Source organism: Nycticebus coucang, chromosome Y (genome assembly GCF_027406575.1).
Source record: "Nycticebus coucang isolate mNycCou1 chromosome Y, mNycCou1.pri, whole genome shotgun sequence".
In the NCBI taxonomy this organism is placed as follows: Eukaryota; Metazoa; Chordata; class Mammalia; order Primates; family Lorisidae; genus Nycticebus; species Nycticebus coucang.
Window position 1 is genome coordinate 33,890,608 of NC_069805.1, and position 21,488 is coordinate 33,912,095.

The window sequence follows — 21,488 nt, forward strand, 5'->3', positions numbered from 1 at the left end:
ATTTTCCAGAACTGTCTAAAGACACCAATTTGCAGATACATAAAACCCAACAAACCACTACAAAAAAGAAATCCATACCTAGGCACACAATGTCACACACCCAAAAAAAGAACCCTAAAGGTGGGCAGCGCCTGTGGCTCAAAGGAGTAAGGCACCAGCCCCACAGGCCAGAGGTGGTGGGTTCAAACCCAGCCCCGGCCAAAAAAAAAAAAAAAAACCCTAAAGGCAGCCAGAAAGAGAGGAGATTATCTTTAAAAAAATGAAAATTAGATCTTTCAAGATTTTTTAAAGGAATGACAAGTAAACAACTGATTTATCCACAGCAACAACGGAATCTACAAGACAGTGGAACAATACCTTCAAAATACTGAGAGAAAATAACTACAATCTAGAGCTGCATATTCCGTGAAAACACCTTGCAAGAATAAGGTGAGATGAATACTGTTCAAAATGGAGAGATACTCTGCAACAGGACATGCTAAAGAGTGCACTTCGTACAAAAAGACAGGTATCCCAGAACGAGAGGCCTATGATGTAAGAAGGAATGAAACGCTAAGGATGTGGATGCCACTGGGGCATGTGCCCCTCAACAAGGGAGAGAACCAAGAAAGAGGTAAATATGAGACGGAAAATAGAAGAGAAGCAAAGCAAAGGGGACGTGAGATGCGGGTGGATGACAACTACAGCTCAGGCATGGGGACAGGGCAAGGCCTGAAAGCTTCGGGAATTCTTTGGATGTCCCAAATAAATAAACCTGACATATCCAAATACTTGAGAAGAGATTTTTAGAAAACTGGAAGATTCGGAGGAGTGAATTGATGATAAATACATAGCAAAGTCAGTAAAAAACCTCCTTTCAGCTGATGTCCCTTGGCTTGGACTTTCTGGCAAGGAAGCAAATTTGAATATTCAAAAGACACTGGATCTGAGTCTAAATCACAAAGCTCATCATCAAGGTTGCTGGTGATCAAGTGCTTACGATATTCCAGGCACATGGGACTTTAACTTGTTAATTTTGAAAGCAACTTAGGAAGGAATAGGGAAACGGAGGCTCAGAAGGGATCAAGTGACTTGCCAAAGCTGAGATTTGAACCCAGGATTATTTACTGCAAAACCTGTGTTCTGTAAATATTGTCCTCCCTCCCAAATGTGTTTCTATAGTGAATCCTCTGTGATGGGCAAAATGCAACAACCCAGAGGGCTCACTACCGGGTTGTTCTGGATAAAGGGTTTGTGGTACATCCCCTCCACCCTACAGCTGGAGCTAAGATAATTGAGTGGAGAGTCCTGGTGACTTACAGAGTAGGTGACACCACTGGACGACACAGGGGACATCTCATTGTTGGCAGAAGTGGTCACAACCAGAGAAGCCAGCGCAGGGAAGAGGCTTTCCATCTCAGGCTCCTCTGAGAGGTTGTCCTCACTGTCCATCTGGCTACGTTTCTCTGCCTCGCTGCCCCGCCAGCTCTCCATCACAGTATCATCCTTTTCAGGCAGGGCCACGTCCATGCTGCCAGTGATGGACATGAACTCATCCATGCTCTCGTTGGCAAGGAGGTCACTCTCCAGGCTGTCCTGCACAGCCAGCTCCTCACGAGCCTCGTCCTGGGAAGTGGTGGCCTCACTGCTCTGCCTGTCATCCATGCTGCTGTCCCTGGGTTGCAGCACTGGGGGGATATTCCGCTGGGCATCCAGGACACTGTCTTCTGTGCTCAGACTGGGCTCCGAGTGCTCCGAGAGGCCCGAGGAGAAGTTATGGGAGGAGGGATGCCCAGAGTCTGGGGAACAAGTGCCGTTCACCAGGTTCCCATTCGGGATCTTGGGCTGTTTCCCTTCCAACCTGCCTTCAGTTTCCACCTGCTCCACCTCATCAACAGACTCAAACACCTGAGGACAAGGTGCACAGAGACAGATGGACTAGGATTCCCTGCTCACAGCAGCAACCTGAGTACCCAACAACAGGGATCAGTCCAAACATGCCACATGCACACAGTGGAATACCAGACAACCAAGTGAAAAGAGAGGTAGAACAAGGCAGAATACAGATTCCTGTTTGTGATAAATAAAAACGTGACCTCCATGCTCGTGTGTGCATAGAATAAGCCAGAAGGGGACCTAGGGCATTGAAATGGGGGAAGAACATGTTTTTTCATCAGACAGACCTCTACCACGTGCACATCATTCTTTAAAAGGAAAAAAAAAAGGGATCAATTTTTAAAAGAGTCTTTTATAGCCATGTGGTTGATAATTATGGATCAATTTTAAAATGTAGTTGGATATATATGAGACACTATGAAGAAATATCCAGGATACATTTTAAAGATTTATTTGTGTTTCTTTATGTCCTCAGGTCATATCCCATCAAGGTTAGACAGCCAAAAACTGTATTCCAAAGTCACCTGAAATATTTCTTTTCTGTTATCTCACCAACTTGATTTATGGTTAGTTTTGTATATTTCTGTGCTTTTAAAAACTTATTTTGGATTTAATTGGTTTAAGATAAGTAAAAAATTTGCCTAACTCCATTTAAATTCAAAGTCAAAATTAGAAAAAAGAAAAAGCATATTGAGGGAAATGTAGCTTCTTTCCCTGTCCCCTCCCCCTCTTGGTAATCATTTTGATTTAACTCTGGTTTATCTTTCTGCTGTTTTTTTTTTTTTTTTTTTTTTTGTAGAGACAGAGTCTCACTGTACCGCCCTCGGGTAGAGTGCCGTGGCGTCACCCGGCTCACAGCAACCTCTAATTCCTGGGCTTACGCGATTCTCCTGCCTCAGCCTCCTGAGCAGCTGGGACTACAGGCGCCCACCTCTTTCTGCTGTTTTTGAAAGCAGATGCAAAAATATACCTATATTAATATTTCCTCTTTTTACAAGAAAGGTGACATACTACACATGTTTCTTTTCTTCTTTGATATCGAGGGAGATCGAGCTATCTCTTTTCATCAAATGAAATGGAAAGTTCTTGAACACATTGATGGCATTTATGTAGAATTTTTTTTAAAGACTACTAAACACTGCTATATTTGCTATAACATTGCTATATTATTTACAGCTTTCTGTTATGTAAAGGCATACAGAAGGTCTTGAAAGGATATTCAGCAAAATGATGATGGTTATGTTATTTCAATGGTGGGCAGCCAGGGATTAAAGATGATCAAAGTAAACTTTGACTTTCTCTGCAATGTTTTAGTTTTTTTACAGGGGGACTAGATTCATATGTTACTTGGAAAAAACTTGACTTTTAAAGCTAGTATGAAAAGCTTAAATAACCCAGAAAATGAACTGCAAATGATGGACATCCAATCCCCATCACCCGGGGTGGAAGGGAGGGGCATGGGCTGGCAGGGTGAGGCCGGTGGAAGGGGTGGGGCCTCTGAGCGGTCACCTGTGTGCTGCTGCTGGAGTCACTGTGCAGGCGGATGTTCTGCTGGCCCGAGCTGCAGCTCTGGGAGGACTGAGAGAAGGAATAGGAGGGAGAGAGGGTGAGGCTGCATCCTGGCCTGCAGCAGGAGTGTCTGCTGGTCTGTGAGCCAGGAAGCCTGATTTCCTCTCTATCCTGACTGGCTCACCCCCTCAGGGGCTCAGCTTTTTAGCTATAAAATGCAAAGAGGGAACCACTCCCTGTTTCCCGGAGCTTCCTCAGAGACTGCTTTGGCCTCTGGGCCTCCACCTCCCACCTCCACAACTGGAGCACCCACCATCAACCGCTCTGTACTTGAGACGTCTGCCAGATATTTTAGCTCAGAGTAACTGGTTGTCTTTATGGTCATTTTTATTTACCTGCTCCCTGCATATGTGCCTTCTGCCCTTGAATTTGGCAGTTCTTGCCTATTCTGATGCTATGCCTGGCCATGTGGCTTGCTTCAGTCCTCGGGATTAGCAAACTTAACTCAGTAGAGGCTTAAAACGTGCTTGTGCATTTCTGGCTTATCTCTTCAGCATCTGCTCCTTGCTGGAGGGACAATGAGGCCCCTGGTGCACACAGCTGTGTCATCACAGACAAACGAGAGTGCCCAACTGAGATCAACAAACCTTTTAGTTAACCAGACACAGACAGCTGATGCCAGAGTGAGCCTCACCCAGCCCAGCTCAGAGCAGAACCTCTCACCTGGTCTCACAGACTGGTGAGCAAAAATAAACGTTGATTGTTGGAAGTCACTGACTTTTGGTGGTTGTTTGTTATACAGCAGTATCATAGCAATTGATAACTGATAGAGATAACTGGTGAACAGAATTAACCTTTTTTTTCTGAGCTCCTGCTTGAGGCTGTTTAACTGGAGGTTCTGGGAGGTTACTGGAACATTCTTGACATTCTAGGACATTTCTGACAGTAACTAGCACGTAGTAGGTACTCAATAAGCATTTGTTAAATCAATTAAAGCCAGACATTGTGCTAGGGACTTTATATACCTTGTCTTGTTTGAGCTATACACAAACCTCCTCTGTACACCTGATTATTCCCACTTTATAGATGCAGAAACTGAGGCCCAGAAGAAAAGGTGCTTGCAGGAGACCCCAGAGCTAGGTAAGGGTGGAGTTAGAACCCAGGTCTAATTGCAGAGTCATTCACCGCCCCCAACCTCAAAAATAAAGCCATGAGTGGTACTGTCCCAAAACCCCAGACACTCAGCCTAATAAAGCAAGTCTTGGCCTTCACCACCCCTCTTGTTCCCTAAAGCCACTGCTGTCACCTCATTGCTGATGGTGGAGTCTCTGTGCATCATTCGGTGCAGGTGGCTGTCTAGGCTGGCTCCCGAGGAGCATTTGGCCAGAGCTGCAGCATGTGACTCCCGCTCCCTCTGTCGCACGATTGCTTCGCAGCCCAGCCACTCGGCCATGGTCTGTGCGTAGCAGGCATGAATCTGCTCATCCACCTGCCAGGGCAGATGCAAGGTCACTTGAAATGCTGAGGCCCCTGGAGAGAGTCAGCCTCACCTGAAGAGAGTGGCTCTGAACCATCCAACATTCATGCAATTAGCAATTAGATATTCGCCGAGTACCTACGATGTCACATCTAGCACTGGCAAGGCCCTGAAGGCACAGGAAAGGGAACAAGCTACATCTTTCTTTCATTTTTTCCCCTTCCTCCCTCCCACCCTTCTTTCTTCCTTCTCTCTCTCCATTTTTTTTTTCTTGTTTGTTTTTTGAAATAAGGTCTCTCTCTGTTGCCTGGGCTAAAATGCAGTGATGTCATCATAGTGATTACAACTTACTGCAACTTCAAACTCACGGGCTCAAACAATCTGTCTGCCTCAGCCTCCCTAGCAGCTGGGACTATAAAGCTGTGCCATTCTTCCCGGCTAATTTTTCTGTTTTTTAAGAGACAGGGTCACACTCTCGCTTAGGCTGGTCTTCTCTTAGCCTCCAGTGATCTTCCTGCCTCAGCCTCCCAAAGTGCTGGGATTACAGGTGTGAGCCACTATGCCTGGCCTCTCTCTTCATGCACACAACCATTGTTGAGCCCCTACTATGTGCCACACAATGTACAGGCCCTGGGAACACCAAAAGGAAAAGACTACTTCTTTCCTTTTGTACTACTTTCCTTCCTTCATTTCTCACTCAAACATTCATTCACTGATTCATCTGATTTGATAAGCCAGATGATGAGTACATAGGACTTCTGTATTATTTTGCAACTTCTTGTGAACCTGTAATTACAGATGCTCATTAACTTACAGTGGTGTTAAGACCAGATAAAACTATCACAAATCAAAAACACTGTAAGTCAAAAATGCATTTTTGGTGTGCCAGAGCCCAATAAGCTCATTGTAAAGTCAAAAATTCATTATGTTGAACCATCATGAGTAAGGGATCATCTATATTTCAAAATAAACTTTTTGAAAATATTAATTGCATCTGTTTCTTTTTTACTTCTTAAATATAACCACTAAAACATTTAAAATTGTAAATGTGCTACAATAATCAAGATAGCATGGTATTTACAGGACAGACACATGGATTAATGGAACAGAATAGAAAACCCAGGAACAGACACACAAATCCGCCCAAACAATTTTGGACAAAGATGCAGAAGCAATTCAGTGGAGAAAAGATATTTTTTCGACAGATGGTGATAGAGCAATCGGATATTCACAAGCAAAAAATGAACTCAAAATGTTCTATATTTAATGTAAATACAAAACTTCTAGGAGAAACTGTAGGAGATCTTCAGAATCTAGATCTATATCAAAAGCACAATCCATAAAAGAAAAACTTGCTAAACTGAAGTTCATCAAAAATTTAAAAATTTGTTTTATAAAAAACTCTAGGGCCTGGCACAGTGGCTCACACCTATAATCCCAGCACTCTAGGATGCCAAGGCAGGAAGATCATTTGACCTCAGGAGTTCGAGACCAGCCTGAGCAAGAGTGAGACCCCCTGTCTCTACAAAAAGTAGAAAAATTAGCCGACATCATGGCAGATGCCTGTAGTCCCAGCTACTAGGGAGGCTGAGGCAGGAGGATCAACTGAACCCAGGAGTTTGAGGTTGCTGTGAGCTAGGCTGATACCAGGGCACTCTAGCTTGGGCAACAGAGTGAGACTCTGTCTCAAAAAAAAAGACTAAACTAAAAATGACTCTATTAAAAAGATGACAAACTAAGACTGGAAGGAAATATTTGCAAACCATGTATTTGACAAAGGACTATTACCTGAATATAGAAAGAACTCTCAGCAATCCAATTAGAAAACTGGCAAAAGGCATGAGCAGCCATTTCACCAGAGAAGATATACAATGGTAAATAAGCGCATGCAAAGATGTCCAACCTCATTAGCCATTTGAGAAATGCAAATTGAGAACCATAATGAAATATCATTTATATACCGTCAGAGTGGCTAAAATACAAAAGAGGGGCAACATCAATCCCGGGTGAAGATGCAAGTGGGAATAATTCATATATTGCTGGGGGTAACATGAAATGGTACAGCAGCTGCAAGTTTCCCAGTTTCTTATAAAACCAAACATGCAACTACCATATGACTCAGCAATTGGATTCTTGCTCATTTGTTACCAGAGATATGATAACTTGTACTCATCCAACATACACACATGGTATTGGCATGAATGGTACATGAATGTTCTTTGCAGCTTTATTTGTAATAGCCAAAAAACTAGAAACAATCTAGCTATATGCACCAAAAGGTGTGTAGTTAAACTGTAGAACATCCACCTCATAGAATACTGTGCAGCCACAAAGAGGAATCAGTCCCAATAAGTTACATACCAAATTATTCTATTTATACAACACTCTTAAAATGACAAAGTTATAGAAATGGAGAACGTATTATTAGTGGTTTACAGGAATTAGGGACAGGCGCTGGAAGGAGGTAGGTGTAACTATAAAAGTACAACATCTCAGGGTCCCTTTGGTATTACAGATAGTCTGTATGTTGCCTCTGGTGATGGACACAAATGTGCACATGTGAGAAGATGGCAGAGAACAAAACCCACACACACACACACACACACACAAGTATCGGTAAAACTGGGGAAATCTAAATAAGATTAGTATATTGTAGCAGTGTCAATACCCTGGTTGTGATATTGTATTACATGACAATTTTGCAGGATGTTACCATTGGAAGAAGTTGGGTAAAGGATGCATGTTATTTCATTACATTATTTCTTACAACTGTATGTGGATTGATAGTTATAGCAAAATAAAATGTTTATTAAAAAAATTACAGGCAGGCTGGGTGTGGTGGCTCACGCCTGTAATCCTAACACTTTGGGAGGGTGAGGGTGAAGGATCATTCAAGCCAGAAGTTTGAAATTGCAGTGAGCTATGATGATACCACAGCATGCTAGCCCAAGTGACAGAATGAGACCTAGCTCAAAAAAATTCTGTTTTACATATGTAGCCGGTGTTGTCTACCTATTAGCACTAACGTTGGGGTTCCTGTCTCCCCAACATCTCCCAGATCCATCTTGGTCCAACATGAGGAGAGAGTTCCCCTAGCCTCAGAGTATCTGGTTCCTTTTGTTGCTAAAGATCCTAGCACCCACGGGTCACCAACCTCCTTTCTTTCTGTTTCTGTCATCCCGAACTGGTAGTGGCCCAGGAGGAAGGGCCACACGGCCTTGCGGATCTCTGGCTGGATGCCTCCGTAGTAAATGAGACGCAGCAGCTCCTGCGGTTCGTAACTCTGTGGAGGGCAGGGCAGAAGCAGACTGTGGTCATCTAAAGATCAGGAAATGGACTCCGTGGCCTAGCAGCCCTGCTCCTCGGACCCATCCTCCAAATATCCTGATGTGAGCACACAAAGCCATGCATAACTAGATATTCATCACAGCATCATATGAAAAAGCCACGCCCCAGCAATTCTTCAACTGCCCACAAACATAAACATGCACACCACATGGGTACGCCACACAGGGATTTAAAGAGGGGGGCACATCTATCAGGACCTACATAAAAAGATGCTCAATGTGTATCACTGAGGGGGGAAAAAAAACAAGAGTCAGAACATGTCTACTATGAACCCATTTTTATAAAAAGAAAAAGAAAGGGCTGTATATAATGAAGTAATCTTTCCAATCTCCCATCAATTTTCCATACTGTGTTAATGTGGAAATACCTTGGAGTTATTAATTTTGGTTCAGCTTTAAGAAAACATCTCCAAAGCAAATTAATCCAAAATGAACATTTCCAGCTGCTGCCTCATATGCCAATACATTTTGTGCAAAAGTGAGATGACTTTAATAGCTTACCTGCTTGTCTTTTTTTTTTTTTTTTAATTCATTTTCAGGCAAAGGCTTTGCAGCTACAGTTAGTGAAGCTGAGGGACTGGCAGGTTCTAAAACGTGTGCATGTGGGAAGTCCTGAGGGTGCTAGAAGGCTGCTCTGAAAGGCTCCAGAGACCCTGCTTTCCTCTGACCTCTTTGCTTCACGTTCCACCTATTTCACGTCTTAACACTAATTTTAGGTGTACGCTGGAGCCCACATCTGGACTCCATTTCCCAGCCTCCTTTGCAGTTAGGTTTGGCCATGTGGCAGGTACATGGCCAATGGGGTATGCTCCTCCATTCTCCCTTTCTGCCAGCTGGAGGCAGACGATCATGAGGCCCTGGAAGACCATAGGACCACAAGACCCTAGGACCCTGAACCTCTCAGAGGAAGGGGGATGCCTACTTGCCAGGAACGCCCATCTCCAGAACTGCTGAGTGAGCAAGAAATAAAACTTTATGGTGTCAGGCAACTGAAATAGTGGGGACTGTTTGTTACTGGGGCTCAGGCTACACTCACACAGCAATGCAACTAACAAGGGTGAAAACACGGCCAAAGGCTGGGAATGCTGTTAGATGAACAAATATTTATTTTTAAATGAACAAATATTCATTTCTGACTATTGTTTCAACCAATTTGTCCTTAGACTGGTGCTTCCCCAATGGGAAAGATCATCAAAAATATATATATATTCTTGGGCTCTACTCCCAGAGATGCTAAATCAACAAAACTGGAGCTGAGCCCAGAAATCTATAAATCTTTTAAATTCCTCGGGAAATATGCACACTCAGAGACTGCTGTGGGATAGGAACATTATGACCTTTGGAGAATATGGGTGGGTGTATCTATTTAAATTATTTAAATTTTAAATGTACATCAAGCACTTTTACTTCTAGGAATCCTCTCTTGTAATAAAAGCACTAGTACAGAAAGGTATGTGCTTATAAAGATGTCAACTGCAACATAGTTTGAAATAATTTAGGGAGAATTTGAATAAATTATGGGGCATCCACATGTGAAATGCTAAGGTTCTAACATTCAATATTTCACCTAGAGATCTGAGGGATGTCCTCGATATAAATGTAAATTTGTCACTTAAAGTATAAATGTCCCTCACTTAAAAAATAGGCAATATAAACATTATGAAGATATGGCTTTGTATCTATTACATATTATATGTAGATATTATATTTCTATATGTATTATATCTACACATAAATCCATAAAGATACAAAGATAAAGACAAAGATATGTACTATAGATATAAATATAGATAAAACATATACAGATATAGGTATTTTATGTAGATTTGCATCTATAGATATAGATGTATAGAAATAAAGATATATAGAGATATTCCTATGGATAAACATAGGAAATATTCAGAAGTGTCTACACCAAACTGAGGATCAAAGCATCATTCATTCGAATGATCCAAACTAGAGGGATGAAGGAGAAAGACAGCATTTAAAATTTTATTTTAATTTTGTACACCTGCATTCTTCATGCTTGGAATTGTTACAATAAGTAGGTATTACTCCTATAATTTTTAAAAAACCCAACTCTTTCTGGCAAAAAGAAAAATAATCTTTCTGTTTGCCCAGATTTGGAATCTGATTTGTCTTTACCACCGAATCCAGTGGCATCTTAGAAGTAATGTACAGAATAGCACCTTCCTTCAAGGTGTGGAAGCCAGCCTGGCCCAGGTGCTCACCAGCTCAGCCCTCCTCAGTCCCTGGGTGGGAAGGTACTCAGAAATTGGGCCACTAGATTGATTCAGTGTGGAGGAAACAGGTATGTCCTTCTAAACTTTGTTCTTGGCAGAGATAAACCAGTGCTTCTCAAAGTGGGTTCTACCTTCCTGCTAGGCATAGAAGGCACTTTTCTAATAAAGGTTTCAGTGGCTAAATACATTCAAGGGAATATTCCATATCCTCTCTCCCATGCCCCAATTTCTTAAGGGTGGCAAGGATATTGTACGGCCAAGGCTCTGAGAAGTCCTGCAAAATACAGAGAACTGTTTAACTTCATTTGCCTATTTGCCTATGAAACTTTTTTTAAACATAAACATTTCTCTTCCAGAAATATTTGTATTCTAATAAAAAAAAAATCTTAGAAAGAATTCCAAGTGAACTATCTGGGCCCAAGACAGAGATGGAACAAAGACTTTAGAACAGTGGTGGAAGGGTTTTCTTGGTCTAGCTGCCTCCCTCTAACTTAGCTACTCTTAGGTAGTTTGGACTAGGCCGTAAATTCCTCCTAGCTGGGGTCATGTCTCAGCATTTTCTACAGAACTGAGCATACAGCTGATGCTTAATAATAAATGTTCAGTGACCAATTCATTCTTTACTCCCAGGTGAGCATATGTTTTCTATTCCCTCTATCTCCATCCTAGAGGGCAGAAGTGAGCTGTGGGTCTTAGAACTCTCAGCAAGAGGAAGGGAGGTTCAGTTTGTCTATGCAGAATTCAAGCAAGGCAACTTGAGCCCCCACAAGCAGGTGGGATTTTTTCTTAGGTAACAAGGTGACAAGATGACCTTCCCTGCAGCCTCGGCACCATTGCAGGTCAACCTCAGTTAAGCCTTACTGTGCTGTCCTGAAGGTACTGCTCCCAGATCCCGGCCGTCAGTCCCTGTCCAGAATCACAGGGCAAGTCTGGAGACACGATCATGTGATTGACCAGGGCTGACAAGTGGGTCCTCACAGTGGACAAGTGTCTGCAGTAGGCAAGCCCTGTCAGGGGAGGGAAGGAAAGTGTCATCATCCACCATCTGATACCACCTCACCTTGTCTCATGAAGTCTCCAGGGTCTGTCCTAGTCCCCTTCTTACTGAACTCCCATAATTCAGTGAATTCTCATCATCTCCTCTCCCCTTTTCCAGACAAGGAAGGTGAGGCCCACATGGGGACTGTCACTTGCTGACTTGACTGTTCATTAGCTCTGTTACCCTTGGGAAGTCTGATCTCCTTTCTTAGTCTCTGTCCAGGTGGTTCCACTCTCCCCTGCTGGAAGCCAAAAAGTTTAATTAATAGGCTGGAGTCACAGAAGGGCATGAAGGAAGGGGGTCTGTGACTCCGCAGGTTCGCTATGGCTCTGTCTGCTTTCAGTCCACACAAAGAAAGAGAATGTGAGATATGGTTGAATCCCATCCAAATTGCATTTGGATGGGTATACATCTCAAAGAAAGGAAATCAATGGCTCAAAGAAATATCTGCACTCCCATGTACATCACAGTACTATTCACAACAACCAATACAGAGAATCAAGCAAAGTGTCCACCAACCGATGAATGGATAAAGAGAATGTGGTACATATGGTACAATGGAATACTATCCAGCCATTAAAAAGGAGTGGAATCCATCATTTGCAGCAACATGGATGGAACTGGCAAGAAGCCAGGCACAAAAAGACAAATATTTCATGTTTTCACTCATATGTGGGAGCTGCTCATTGTAGAAGGAGAGAGTACAGTGGTGGTTGCCAGAGGCTGGGAAGACAAGTTTGTTCATGGGTATAAAAATACAGTTAGATAGAAGAAATAAGTTCTCAAATTTGATAGTACAGTAGAGAAATTATAGTTAACAAAAATTTACTGTATTTTTCAAAAGAGCTCAGAAGAGAAGAATTGTAATGTCCCAACACAAAGAAAAGATAAATGTTTGAGCTAAGGGATATAACAATTACCCAGACTTGATCAATACACATTGCATACCTATAAAAATAACACAAGTACCCCCAAAATGCGTACAATTACAAGCTATAAAACAATTCAAAAAGATTCCCACTCAAATTGCAGGTGGATAAGAAAAGGCCCAGCACGGAAGTAACTGGGGAGATGCTGAGGGCACTTAGTTTGCTTTCAGAGATGGCCCCGCCCCCTTAAGGGGGTACCTGACAAGGCGACACGCCTTATCTGTCCCACTCTGATCACCTGGAGGGTGCTTGGCAAAGTGCCTAGTACAGAGGAAGGACTGAGCCAATGCCAGCCAATGCTGTTGTTAGCTCTGATCATGCCCCTTCCTTCTGCCTCTTTCTGTCCCTTTCTTCTCCAATTTCCAGAGAGAATTCTGAACCTTCTGGAAACTGAGGACTCACCTTGAAAAACTTCTTGATAATATTTACAGAGCATGCATGACATGCCAGGGAGCTGTCCCGAGTCTTTGCCTCAACCCTATGAAGCAGGGACCATTATTATCTCCAGCTGAGGCACAGACTGGTTATGTCCCTTGCACAAGTCACTTTGCTGCAAAGTGTGGAGTTGGGATTTGAAACCAGGACACTGGGCACCATAACCTGGACTCTCAACCACTGTCAGGGATGAGCCAGATTGTCCAATGACATCCATTCCAGAGCCATCTCAACCTCTACCCCTTCCTCCAGGAAGATCTTCAAATTGGGTACAAAAATACCTGCCCAGTACCTGTTCCATGCCCAGCCATGCACCGGGATGAGTAACAAAATAATAGGCAAAACCCCATCCTAGCGGAGCTCACGGTCTACCTGTCTTTTCAGGCACCTGGGCATGTGACCTGCACTGCTATTTCATAGGCCCATGCAAGTTGTATTAAGACTTTTCTAGAATTTCTGAAAATATACACATTTTATTTCCCCCATGGAGGCTGTGAAGCTGGGGTAAATAAAACCTGATAAGAATCAATATAGCAGAGAAGAAAACAACAAAGCCTTTGGAGTCAAGCAGGCCAGGGTTTGAATCCTCAGCTCTGCTGTTTCACTATGCTACTCTGTGCCTTAGTTTCCTCATCTTGTTAAATGAGAATAATCAGAATAGCAGTATTATGAAATTAATTTTTAAAGTTTTAGGAAGAGATCAGACTACCTTACTCTTCTGCCTCTGCCCACAGGAGAAGGGAGCTGAAATTTATTGAGCACCCACGACATGCAATATTAGGTGTTTGGAGCTTTATATGATACATGCTTCTTAATCAATCCTGAAAACAAACCCTCCAACGTGGGCCCTGGGGATGGAAAGGTTATTAAACCAAGTTTCTGTTCCCCAGGTACTCCTCTGTTCGCTGCTCTCTCTTGGGATCCAGGGACACAATTTATCTCCAATCTGCAGATGAGAAAACTGAGGCTCAGAGAGAGGTTAACACAACTTCATGGAAATCAGACATCTATGGAGTAAAGGAGCAGAGGTTCAAACTCCAGAGCTGATTTCCTCTGATACTGCTGGCATACAATAGGCACTCCATAACTGCTCCTCATAGACCACACTGGCAATGAAGGCCTATATGTACATCCATAGAAGGCTCTGGAAAGGATCTGGTACTTCATGTTGTCACAGAGAAGTTTCAGGGGAGCCCTGCAGATGGAGAGAGAGAAAGATGCTTTGAATAGATCCAAACATAGCCCAGTTTTCTGGCGAGGAGCAGAACTCAAGAGCGTAGGTTAAATCCAGACAGAGGGAGTGGAGGAAGACCTGCCATAATATTATTTCTACCCATATAGCATCAATGCCCCTTCTTCTATCAGTGCCCCAATTTTCCTTTCAGGAATCAACCCCTCCATAACTCTGTCCTAATGCTTCAGATGGAGATGACTCTACCTGGTACAGAACCCAGGTTGGGCTCATAGTGATTGGATCAGAGATGATTATGTGATCCAATCCAGGGCAATGGGAATCAGCCCTGGGACTTTTATTGGAACTACTATAGCAAACAGACACACTTTCTCTCTCCCTCTTTTTTTTTTTTTTTTTTTTTTTTTTTTGTCTGAGTCTCTAAGCAAGTGGGATATAGGGCAGTGTCTGCTGGGAGCCATCTTTGCCACTGCCTGGGAAGGGCCTATCTGACAATGGAACCATCACAGAGGCAAACAAAGCTAAGAGAAAAACAGAGAGAGAGAGTCCTATGGGAGCACCTGGATCCAGCCATGCCTGAAGACACTGTGCCTCTGAACTTCTCAGTTACATCAACAAATTTTCTTTTTCACTTCAACCAGTTTGAAGTGGATTGCTGTCACTTGCAGAAAGAGTTCTGACTTCTAGAGTGACCCAGGTGAACCAAAGTGAGCCAAACTTGGATTCAGAATCTGGCTGTTTGCAAAGTAGGTGATGCCTCCAACCTTCTCCTTGCATGGGAATCTTGGTGGGGGGAGGCTTTTTTTGGCTGAAAGAGGAAAGAGGAGCAAGACTCCACCATTGTTGAAGAAAACAAAGATTTTTGGAAGGACACTGCATATTCTTACAGAGGACAGAATGGAATAATATCTGAGGACACCCAGAAAAACCTAGGGAGACCTGCGGGGGAAGAGTAGCTGAAGTCATTATACACATGGAGGCATTAAACATTAAAGTGTCTCACTTTGTGTCCTCAGCCTCAGGTCTGAGGCTCAGACTTGCTCAGGTTACATAAGACGGCATCACGCTGGCAACTGTCCCACAGGGAACTTGGCTCTCCACAAGACAGTGAGCTCCCCGTCACTCCAAGTGTGTAAGCAGATGCCAAAACAGGGGCAAAAGGTTACAGCAATATTTCTCACTGGTCCATGGATCACGATCCCAAGATTTACTTGGGGTTTCATCAAAATGTAGATTCCTGGGCTCCACACAGACCTACTCAATCGTGACTGGTGGGAAGTTGCCCAGGAACTGGTATGTTTTGATCTCCTCTGGTGAAGTTTGGGAATCTGTGGTTCTAGCATCACTTCTCAAACAAAGCATGTACATGCTCTTGGGATCACGTTAAATACAGATTCCGATCTAACAAGTTTGGGAAGGGAGAATGAGAATCTTCCCAGGTGATAATGCTGGTTCACTGAACACACACTGTGGAGCCAGGGGTTACATAACTTCAAAAATGTGATGCCAGCTCCCACCCCTTACATGAAGACTGGATCACCATGGGGACAGAAACCAGCAAGGACAAAAGGATTCCATTCTCCCAGGCCAGGCCAGCCAGGAATTGGCTGAATAGCTCCAAAGAGACAAAAACTCTATGGGCAAACAAATAGAGTTGAGTTTGAGATTTAACTGTATATAATAAAGCAGTAAGTGCCACTTATTGACTATTACTCTGTGCCAGGCACCACATGCTGGCTGCTTTCAACCATTATGTGATTTGGTCCTTACAGTAGCCATGTAAAGTGAGCATTAGAATATCCATTTTGTGGAGATGAAATCTGAGATGAATGTGGTTGGCATCAAGTAATATTTCTGGTATTCTTCTGGCTTCTAGGCACATGGTAGGGCTGTGCTTCGTGGCCCCTCGTGCATGGGACAAATGGGTTGTGAGCAGAAATGGCATGTGCTGCTTTTGAGTGGAGCATTTATTGTTGGTTCAGGTCCACCAGAGCTATGGCTCCTTCTGTCACTGTGATTGGCAGTATTCAGGGTGGTAGTTTGCCTTTTAGTGTGGAGAAAGCAGAACCCCTAGCTGACCCATTATAGACACAGAGCAGGCCTGATATATAAAGCTTTGTTGTAAAAATACACCAGGATTTTGGGACTGTTTGTTACCGCAGCGTAACCTTGTTTATCCTGAAACACATAAGTCAACTCCAATAGCTAGGACTTCACAAACTTAGCATTGAACTCAGATCTGGATGATTTAATAGCCTACGTCTCCTCTGAATTTAGTGCAGGAGAAGAAAAGGCATCCTCTAGTGTTGGAAATCCTTCAGCCCCCTCCATTTACGGCTTGAGGCCCTCATACCTTTCATGGTTGCAACCATTGGTTGAGCTGCCATCAGCTGAGCCACTCTGTGAACAGGATGAACAAGAGGATTTCCGGGGACTGGGTTGCCACAGGGATGGGAGGTTGCTTACTGAGACTTCCATCAGATCCTGGGGCACTGTGGTGGACAGAAGAAAGGGCAGAAGAAAAGCCCCGGTTAAGCCTGTGTAGATCACAGAAAGCTCTCTCCAAAGCAAGCAGTTTATCCCCAGGCTAGCACAGGCATAGAGAAAGATCCCCGAACGTGACAACAGGAAACAACAACCCCAATCATCATTTAACCCTGACCCTTCGGCCTGCCTGATCCAATGAAAGCCATCACCAAAACCTGACGGCCCAGCAGATGTGGCAGAGAGGACGACAGGCAAAAAAAGAAAGACAGAGATGAACCAAGAAAATAGGCCCAATCTGAGAATGGCGGCCAAGCCTTGCCACGTTGTCATTTAGTCATGCTCATAGGACGGTGCAGGAAGGAAGGGGAGCCTACTGGGTGCTGCTGGGGGAGGCTAATATTCTGGAAGCCCCAGATACAGACTTCATGGGAGCTTCTAGTAGTGGGATTGAAGGGGGCTGGACTCAAAAGACAAGGCAGGGGACCGAAGGGCAAGAGAACAATAGCGTCCCCTCTGAACAAGGAAGAGGGCAAACACACTGTCCGTGGTCCTGAGCCACAGAGCTGCTGCACCAAGCAGGTCTCAAATAGATTGGCAACCCCCTGGAATCACATTGGGTGCTTGTTAAAGAGTCATAAACCCATCCTATACCTGGCCTCCCAAACTAAGACCTACTGGAGACAGAGCCCTCAAATTGCTATTTTTAAAACAATTTTGATACAGCAGTCACGTTGGAGAGACCCTGATCTCCTAACTCTTGGACGCCGGTGATTTCTGACCACCTGCTCCAAAGATACAGCACTTATACTTTCTCTTATTTTATTTTTCTTTCTCAGATTCATGAAAACTTCAGTATCTGCAAAACTACATGACAAACGTGCATTATACATGTAACTGGGGACACATGCATTACAAATTCTATAGTCAATTGCCTGGCCTTTTGGCACTTCTAGACAGGTGCGAAAGTTTTATTTTCTCAGGGCAGGGCTCAGTAAACTTTTTCTGTAAAGGGCCAGGTAGTAAACATTTTAGGGTTTGTAAGCCACTGATAGAGATCAGTGCTACTCAATGCTACTCTTGTAGTGCCAATGTAGCCATGAACAAATATAAATAAATAAGCATGGGTATGTGCCAATAAAACTTTATACATAAATACGGAAATGTGAATTTCATGTCATTTTCACATGTCAAAAAATAATCTTCTTTTGATTTTATTTGATCATTTACAAATTTAAAAGTCATTCTTAGCTCATGGGCTATACAGAAAATAAGGCTAGATTGGGCCCAGGGGTCTTCATTTTCTAATCCTTGTTCTAAGAAATTAAGAGACTTGCACATTTTCCCACATATCATGCATTGCAAGGACAATTGGTAATGCCCTTCCTCTTCCTTTGGACTCCCAGGGGTGGGGGACTTGTGGATCTGGCCTCTCTGGTCATCAGAGAGCTCAGCAGCTGACCGGGGTCAGCTCCCCCCAACAGACAGAATACGAAGCTGCCTACAGAATGTCATTCTTGTGGCCACCAAACATAGCTCCTTACACTATTCTTCTCCATGCATATTCACCCACGAGCTAACCAAGAAAGACCAGTGAGCCCCTGTCAAATGTTTGAGAAAAATATCCCTAGTTCTTAGCCAATCTTGGGGAAGTATTGATCAGTTCAGCTCAGATGTGGCAACCATATCTGCACTCCAGCTCTCACACACATGCAGACATCACTAATAGATCCCTTTGCTACTGAGCCCACCATACTCCAAGCTGCCTTCTGCAGGGTGGAGGCTGAACAGTGAGAGGGCATCACTTTGAATCCTGCAGGACCAACACTCAAATGACAACGTGGCAGAGGTGGCTGGCACCCAGCCCAGAAAAGAGGTGAGCCTGAATATTACTGGGGGGCTGTTCCTTCAGGCCCAGTGTAGGGAACGTGGCATCCCATTTGGCTCGTGCCCAGCGACTCCCCCTGGCCATCACCAGCATTGACCGGCCTACAGGAACCATCGTCCAGGCAGGACCCACGGAGACAGGGGAGGTGCTGCCAAAGAGGTTGGGGGCAACTTGAGATACAAAACAAAAAGAACTAGTGAGATGGGAGGTCTGAGGTGGGCAGGAAACCGTGACATCTGGAAAATCCAATTCCCAGAGGCTCCAACCCTTCCCCTACCCTGGTCTACACAGCTCCCACATATATTATCTGTGATCTACAGAAGAAAGAATGCTGAATAAAATGCCTACTGGGTGCTGGGTGCTGGGCTAGGCAGCTGGCCTTATCATTAGTGACCCTGCAAGGGATGCCTTTACAGAATGCATTCCCCCATTCTATAGAAGAAGAAAGTGAGGCTCAGAATGATGACGTAACTTAACCACCCAAGCCCCACCAGGTAGTAACCAGCATATCTGGTCATTTTGACTAAAGTCCCTCTTCATTTTCCACTGAAAACAGATGTTACTTACTGAGTGTGGGTACTATCATCATCCAACAGTAGAGATTAGGAATCAGAGGCACAAAGAATTTAAGCAACACACCCAAGACCACCCGGCTAACAAGTGGTGGAGACAAGATTCCACCCCACAGGACTTGGCTCTGACATCCTGCTCATCTCATTATGTGAGGAAAACCTCAAATGTTTTCCCATAGGCCCTTCTCCCTACACCATCCGTTCACAATCGGGGCAATTTTGGCAACATCTGGAGATATTTTTGGTTGTCACAACTTGGGGATTAAATAGATGCTACTGGCATCTAGTGGCTGAACCTAGGCTCTTCAATGCACAGGACTAACCTCATCTCCTCCCCAACAGAATTATTCAGCACCAAATACCCATAGTGCTGAGGCTCAGAAACCCTGCACTAGACCAGCACTCTGCAATAGCAACCAAGTTAAAAATCTTTCTAGTATCCACATTAAAAAAGGTAAAAAGAAACAGGTGAAATCAACTCCAACAATACATTTTGTTCAATATATCCAAAATGTTGTCTTTTTCACATATCATCAATATAAAATTAGTAATGAGATATTTTATATTCTTTCTTCCTTTCAGATAGAGTCTTTAAAATCTGGGATGGGAGTAACAGCTTCCCTGCAACTGGGAACAGCAAGTCTGGGGAGACAAGATTCCAGGCATCTCTGGCCGCTGGGATCTGCCTATAATCATCCCTTTGAGGATACAGGGAGCCAGCAAGGGACTTCTGGACCCCAAGAGGAGGACAAAAACAGTGGAAAACTGGCAAGTGGTTGCGTGTGTTCGATCGACCTAATCACGCCGGCAACCTAAGTACAAGCAGCAGTGAGACTGCAAACCGGAAAGGCCTTACCTGTGAACTGTTTCGGTGTTCTTGGACTTGGCACTCAGTCGAACTGCCTTGGGGAGAGCTTCAGCAGGAGTGTGGAGAACTTTGGGCATTGTCTGGGGCCCCAGACTGAGCCACTAAGTTGGGTGCAGGAAGCCACTGTGAAAGAACCGCCCTGGCAAGCTCCACCCTCAGGGTCTCAGAGCAAGGATTGGGCAGGTCAAAGTAACCTACTGACTGAGCAGCCTAAAGGCGGGGACTGAGCTGCCTTACAGCCTTAATCCTTAGAGGCAGAGTGAGACGGAGCCTTGGGCTGTTGCCCTGGGTAGAGTGCTGTGACATCACAGCTCATAGCAACCTCAAACTCCTGGGCTTGGTGCCGCCCAGACGTCCATAAGAGCTGTGCAGCGACCCCCAACCAGTGACCCGCACCCACCGGGCCTCCACATTCCCTGACCAGGAACTGTGGGAGCCACGCAACCCTGCATCCTCCCTCTTATGTCCTCCCTCCTGTGTCCTCCCAGCTTCCACACTAGCCCATTCATCTGGACAGGGACTCTGGTAGCTGCGTGCCCTTTGGGGCCCTCCCTGCCTCTGCGCAGAGCTCTTCTCCTGGCCAGAGACTGCTGGAGCCTTAGCTCTCTGTGCCAAAGTCACTGGGCGCCTGGCACTCCCAGAACCATGTGCACCACCCCCAGCCCTGTTGCTGGATCCGGGTGTGTCACAAACTGGAGCTGCTTCCACAACCAGAACTCCCTAGCTAGAGCAGCCCCAGAGGAACTACACAGGGTCACTCCCTACGAAGACCCAGCAACAATAGAGTGATCCCTCTGGGGTCTAATCTTGGAGAGACACCTCCCCAACTCTGAGGACAGCCAGAGGCAACGGTGAAAAACAATCATGAGGCGAAACCAACAGAAAAACTCTGGCAATATGAATAATCAGAGTAGATCAACTCCCCCAAGGATCAATGGGGCAGAAACAGCACAAGACCTCATGCACAAACAAATAGCTGAGATGTCAGAAATTGAATTCAGGATCTGGATAGCAAATAAGATCAAATTAGAATTCCAAAAGTTATCTCAAGAATTCAACAGATTCAAAGACCAAATGACCAAAGATTTCGACACATTGAGATAAGAAGTTGCATCCCTCAAAGATCTGAGAAACACAGTAGAATCCCTTAGTAACAGAATGGAGCAAGCAGAAGAAAGGATTTCTGACATTGAAGACAAAGCTTTCGAATGCTCCTAACCCCTCAAAGAAGAAGAGAAATGGAGAGCAAAAACAGACCACTCTCTCAGAGAGCTCTTGGATAATTTGAAGAAAACCAATATTAGTCTTATGGGGATCCCCGAAAGTGATGAAGTGGTTTCACAAGGCACAGAGTCTCTCCATGAGATTATGAAGGAGAACTTTCCAGATATGCCAAGAGATTCTGAAATTCAGATAGCAGACAGTTTCAGAACTCCAGCACGACTCAACCCAAATAAGACATCCCCCAGACACATCATAATCAATTTCACTAAAGTTAATATGAAGGAGAAAATTCTGAAAGATGCCAGACGAAAGAAAACCATTACCTACAAGGGGAAGAATATCAGAGTAACTGCAGATCTCTCTGCTGAAACCTTTCAAGCTAGAAGAGGATGGTCATCGACTTTTA

The 21,488-nt window shown here is 44.2% G+C and overlaps 1 protein-coding gene across 1 annotated transcript in view; it reads right to left on the reverse strand.

The window, feature by feature from the left end:
• LOC128579068 (small G protein signaling modulator 1-like) overlaps nucleotides 1–21,488 on the reverse strand; it is a 43,707-nt gene that overhangs the window by 11,036 nt on the left and 11,183 nt on the right. Inside the window, exons 2-9 of the mRNA XM_053581350.1 lie at nucleotides 18,424–18,588; nucleotides 16,400–16,538; nucleotides 13,985–14,049; nucleotides 11,313–11,458; nucleotides 8,016–8,144; nucleotides 4,691–4,873; nucleotides 3,385–3,453; nucleotides 1,300–1,887 (exon numbers count right to left, since the gene is read on the reverse strand). Coding sequence (XP_053437325.1) covers nucleotides 1,300–1,887; nucleotides 3,385–3,453; nucleotides 4,691–4,873; nucleotides 8,016–8,144; nucleotides 11,313–11,458; nucleotides 13,985–14,049; nucleotides 16,400–16,538; nucleotides 18,424–18,588 — 1,484 coding nt within the window. The remainder of the gene's footprint in view (nucleotides 1–1,299; nucleotides 1,888–3,384; nucleotides 3,454–4,690; nucleotides 4,874–8,015; nucleotides 8,145–11,312; nucleotides 11,459–13,984; nucleotides 14,050–16,399; nucleotides 16,539–18,423; nucleotides 18,589–21,488) is intronic.